Source organism: Sinocyclocheilus grahami, unplaced genomic scaffold, assembly GCF_001515645.1.
Source record: "Sinocyclocheilus grahami isolate Dianchi unplaced genomic scaffold, SAMN03320097.WGS_v1.1 scaffold1447.1, whole genome shotgun sequence".
Classification (NCBI taxonomy): Eukaryota; Metazoa; Chordata; class Actinopteri; order Cypriniformes; family Cyprinidae; genus Sinocyclocheilus; species Sinocyclocheilus grahami.
Window position 1 is genome coordinate 109477 of NW_015506626.1, and position 3911 is coordinate 113387.

Here is a 3911-nt window from a genome sequence, read left to right on the forward strand (position 1 = left end):
ACACACAGACATCAACAGTCAGCCTATGAATCTCAAGATTAGTGACAATTAAAAAAAATGTCATGCTGCAATGCATGCTGGGAGTTTTGTACATTATTATTTTTTTTTTAATTAATAACCATTGTTGAGATTCATTTGCTGATTCTTGATATCTGGTGTGTGTCTGAACGGTGCTGTTGCTCTAAAGAGCTTATGCATAAAATGTTTTTCAAATTTCTTAATAGTTTCTGAACATATCTTTTTGAGTCATAGTAGTAAATGATACTGTGGCCTTAAATTTCTTATCAATAGTGTCTGCATATCTTGTAGAGTTATGTTAGTACCATCAACAAAAAAAAGTTAATCAGCCCACATTATTAAACACTTACTGAAATCAGTGAATCAGATCACGAGATGATGATTTCATCATCATGAACAGTCATCAAAACCACTTCGTTACAGTTTCTTACAGCTTTTGTTGTCATACCAAATGTGCTTTACATACACAGAAACAACAGCAGAGAAAAACTAACATTAAAGCGTCAAGGGTCAAGAGCCCAACTAAAGCAACCACTGATCGCCAAAATGGTGAGGCCAAACAAAACATTTTCAATACAATATAAACCTCGGTTAATTCTCAAATAATTTTTGTAGATATATGACAGAAATAAAGTGAGTCTGGTTAGTAATGAGGGAAGCTGGTAATGCTGTTTGTGGAGTTGTGTAATCCTCCTCTGCTGTTTTATTTTGGTTAATTTCATCTAAGGCTGTGGCTGGAAGTCAATTGTAGTTTTGTTTCTTGTTCTTTCCTTCAGTGATTCTGCTTGTAAACAGCAGCTGATGATCAGTGTCTGAATTCACTCATTTGTTTTCAATCACTCGGTCTAGTGGACTATATAGTGAACTAATGTAGGGAATAGTGAATGAGGGTGTAGGGTGTTATTTCAGACACAGTCTATGAGTGTTGACTCTGAGGCTACTTTCTCGAAAACAAAGGTTAGATCTATTACAGTTATTCACCGTATATAGTAAGGAAACTTACTGTAAATCATTTAACATGTTTTTACTGTGGCATTTCTACAGTCTTTTACCGTTAAAATCACGATCATTTTTTACAGTGTAGATTGTCTCCATGGTCACTGCTTACAACATCAAGCATCTCAAGTCTTCAGTGTATTTTACATTAAATCTTTATTGTCAGTTTATCGTTGACTTATACAGTATGGTAGGTCTGTGGTTTTTTTCTATTTCAATTTGTACTTCAGTTTTTGTGTGGTAGAGAAGTGCCTTAATTAAACCTTTGAATTTCTTCTATTTACAGAGCTGGACATAATTCCTGCAGCAGATAATGAACAAAACAAAGGCAAACACAAACCGACCGGACAAGACGAAGTGGGCCATGCCAAGAACAAAACTTCAGAAGAAAAAGAAAATGAGTCAAAAACAGTCAAAGATATAAAACCACAAAAACCTACCCCTGGAAAGGATAATGTGGGACAAGATGGAAAGTTTGGCGAAGACACGGGCATAGATTTTGGGAGCAATTTTGTAAAAGAAAAACCTAAAGCTGAAAACAAAGATGCTGATAGCAGCATTAACACAATCAAAAAGAAGGAAACTGGAGAGGATAAGGACCCTCTTAAACCCTTTGACAAAGATGCACATTTAGATATCGGAAAGAAAGTTGGAAGTCCAACAAAAGATTTGGGCATGGAATATATAGATATTGTCTTGATAGACAATAGGATGGCCAATAATCAGACAACAAAGGCTGACAAAACCAAGGATGGTGGAATGGACAAAGGACAAAAAAGAACTGATGGACCTAAATACACAATATTAAGCCTGACTGAAGATGAGAAAGACAACATTCTTTATGAAATAGATACCATACACAGAGGGAATAACACTGAATTTTTCAATAGGAATGACATAGAAAATCTGGGGACACTGCTTGAAGAAACTGAACAACTCCCCACAGCTACTACTGGAAATAATAGCACAACAGTCATACCAACAGTGAGCAAAACAACTGACAAAATGACAATGATGGCTAAACCTATGGAAAAGGTCAAAGTGGATACAGTGAATGTAAAGACATCAGAACAGGATTTACAACAAGAGACAAAACAAGAATCTCAACAAAACACCGACATGGAAGGTGAATCTGGGCAGATTATTGGTAATCGCGAGTGTCTCTACGATGCTCTATAAACACCACAGAATGTATGCAATTAAATGTTTTGTAGTGATTTATAGTCAAATTATTTTTGCAAGAATATTTTTCAGCTGACTTGAGTTGAATTATGTGCTAAAACACATATTCCCTGCCATATTTATGATGCTTCAATACAGTTACTGAATATACAGTACAGTAGGGTACAACGGGGCTAGAGGCACACTTTAAGAAGAAAATGTGCGCATATATATATATATAGTGTGTGTGTGTATGGAAGTCACAAGAGGGGCTCACCAGCCTGGGGCAAAAGGCAGAAAGTATATATACAAATACTTTAGCTAAAGTAATATGTTTATGCTTTTAAATTAGTACTTGTTCAGAACAATCACTTTGGCAAAGTTTGTACTATGTTCTTTCTTATAAATATAAATTAATTTACTTTTGTTCAGTGAATACATTGTCACACCCAACTTAATATATTACATTTACCAAATGAAAAAATAAATAAAAAAAGGCAGGCCCCAATGGCAGGTGCACATTTTTACCCCAAATACCATACATTTACTTATTCTTCTGTTATTGAAAAACTGCTGCTTTAATTACTTTGATTCAATAATTTTACACTTTCTACTTAAATCTACAACATAAAAAAACATAAAATATTAGATTAAATTAGCGTAGAATCAACCTAGTATTGCTGTCCATGGATCAGCCAAATATCCATGTGCATATTCGTGGTTAAGAAAAGTGCTGAGGTGAATTTTGGTGCCATCTAGTGGTTTAAAGGAGAATAAGGTCAAATGTGCTGTTTACCCTGGTGCACCTTTAGCCCCAGTGTACCCTACTAAACAGACAACCCAATCAGTGTAGAGAACAAATATGAGCCAGTTCTTTTTAGTGAATCAAAAATATACAACAACCAGTGTTGTCTGTTTTCAAAATGAATTGAAATGATCTGATTCTTTGGCACTGGAGTTGCATTTCTTTTTTTCCAAAATATTTATTCTTTAAAAGTACTACAAGAATTGTTAACGGAACCATTAAGGAACTGGAATTGTTAAGATAGATGTTGGAACTGATAAATTCTTCCCAACTCACATCCCTAATAATCACATTTCTCAAAACAAAAGACGGTAACACTTTAGAATACTGTTCCACCATTAATGAATAACTACACAAGAACACACGAGTAATGCAATAGTAGCACTCTAGTAACTACTAGTATCTAACAAGAAACTCTGGTTAATGAATTAGTAAGTAATAGCCCTTAGTCGAATGTGCTAGTTCACTATTAGCTATGCACTATTACCTCCCCACTAAGAACTACTGTATACAGGTTCATAATTAATGTGAATAATACATCATGTATAATTCATTCTAAAGTGAAGATCATGACTGAAATCATTGTAAGCGTTGAGGTTTTTGTAAGATTCTGGTTAGTAATTCCTGTTGCTAGATTTGGTAACACTTAAATCATTACTAGTGGGTTACCGGGATCTTCACTTTAGAATACGGATCCAAATAATTAGTCGTTTCATCAGAAGGATGTAGTAACACTTGAGTCATTACTATCCAAAACCTTACATGTATCGCAAAAGCTTACAATGACGTCAGTCAATATTAGGGAGTTATGATGCTTTTCACTTTAGAATACTGATCCAAGTAATTAGAAGTTCCTTTAGAAGGATGTGGTAATACTATTAATTATGAACCTGTATACAGTAGTTCTTAGGAGTTCTCCAGGAAATATATA

General features: G+C 34.6%; 1 protein-coding gene across 1 annotated transcript in view; it reads left to right on the forward strand.

Annotated features, from left to right (window-relative positions):
* pamr1b (peptidase domain containing associated with muscle regeneration 1b) overlaps positions 1-3911 on the forward strand; it is a 98268-nt gene that overhangs the window by 77990 nt on the left and 16367 nt on the right. The window contains exon 13 of the mRNA XM_016256588.1: positions 1301-2140. Within this exon, the coding sequence (XP_016112074.1) occupies positions 1301-2140 (840 nt within the window). The remainder of the gene's footprint in view (positions 1-1300; positions 2141-3911) is intronic.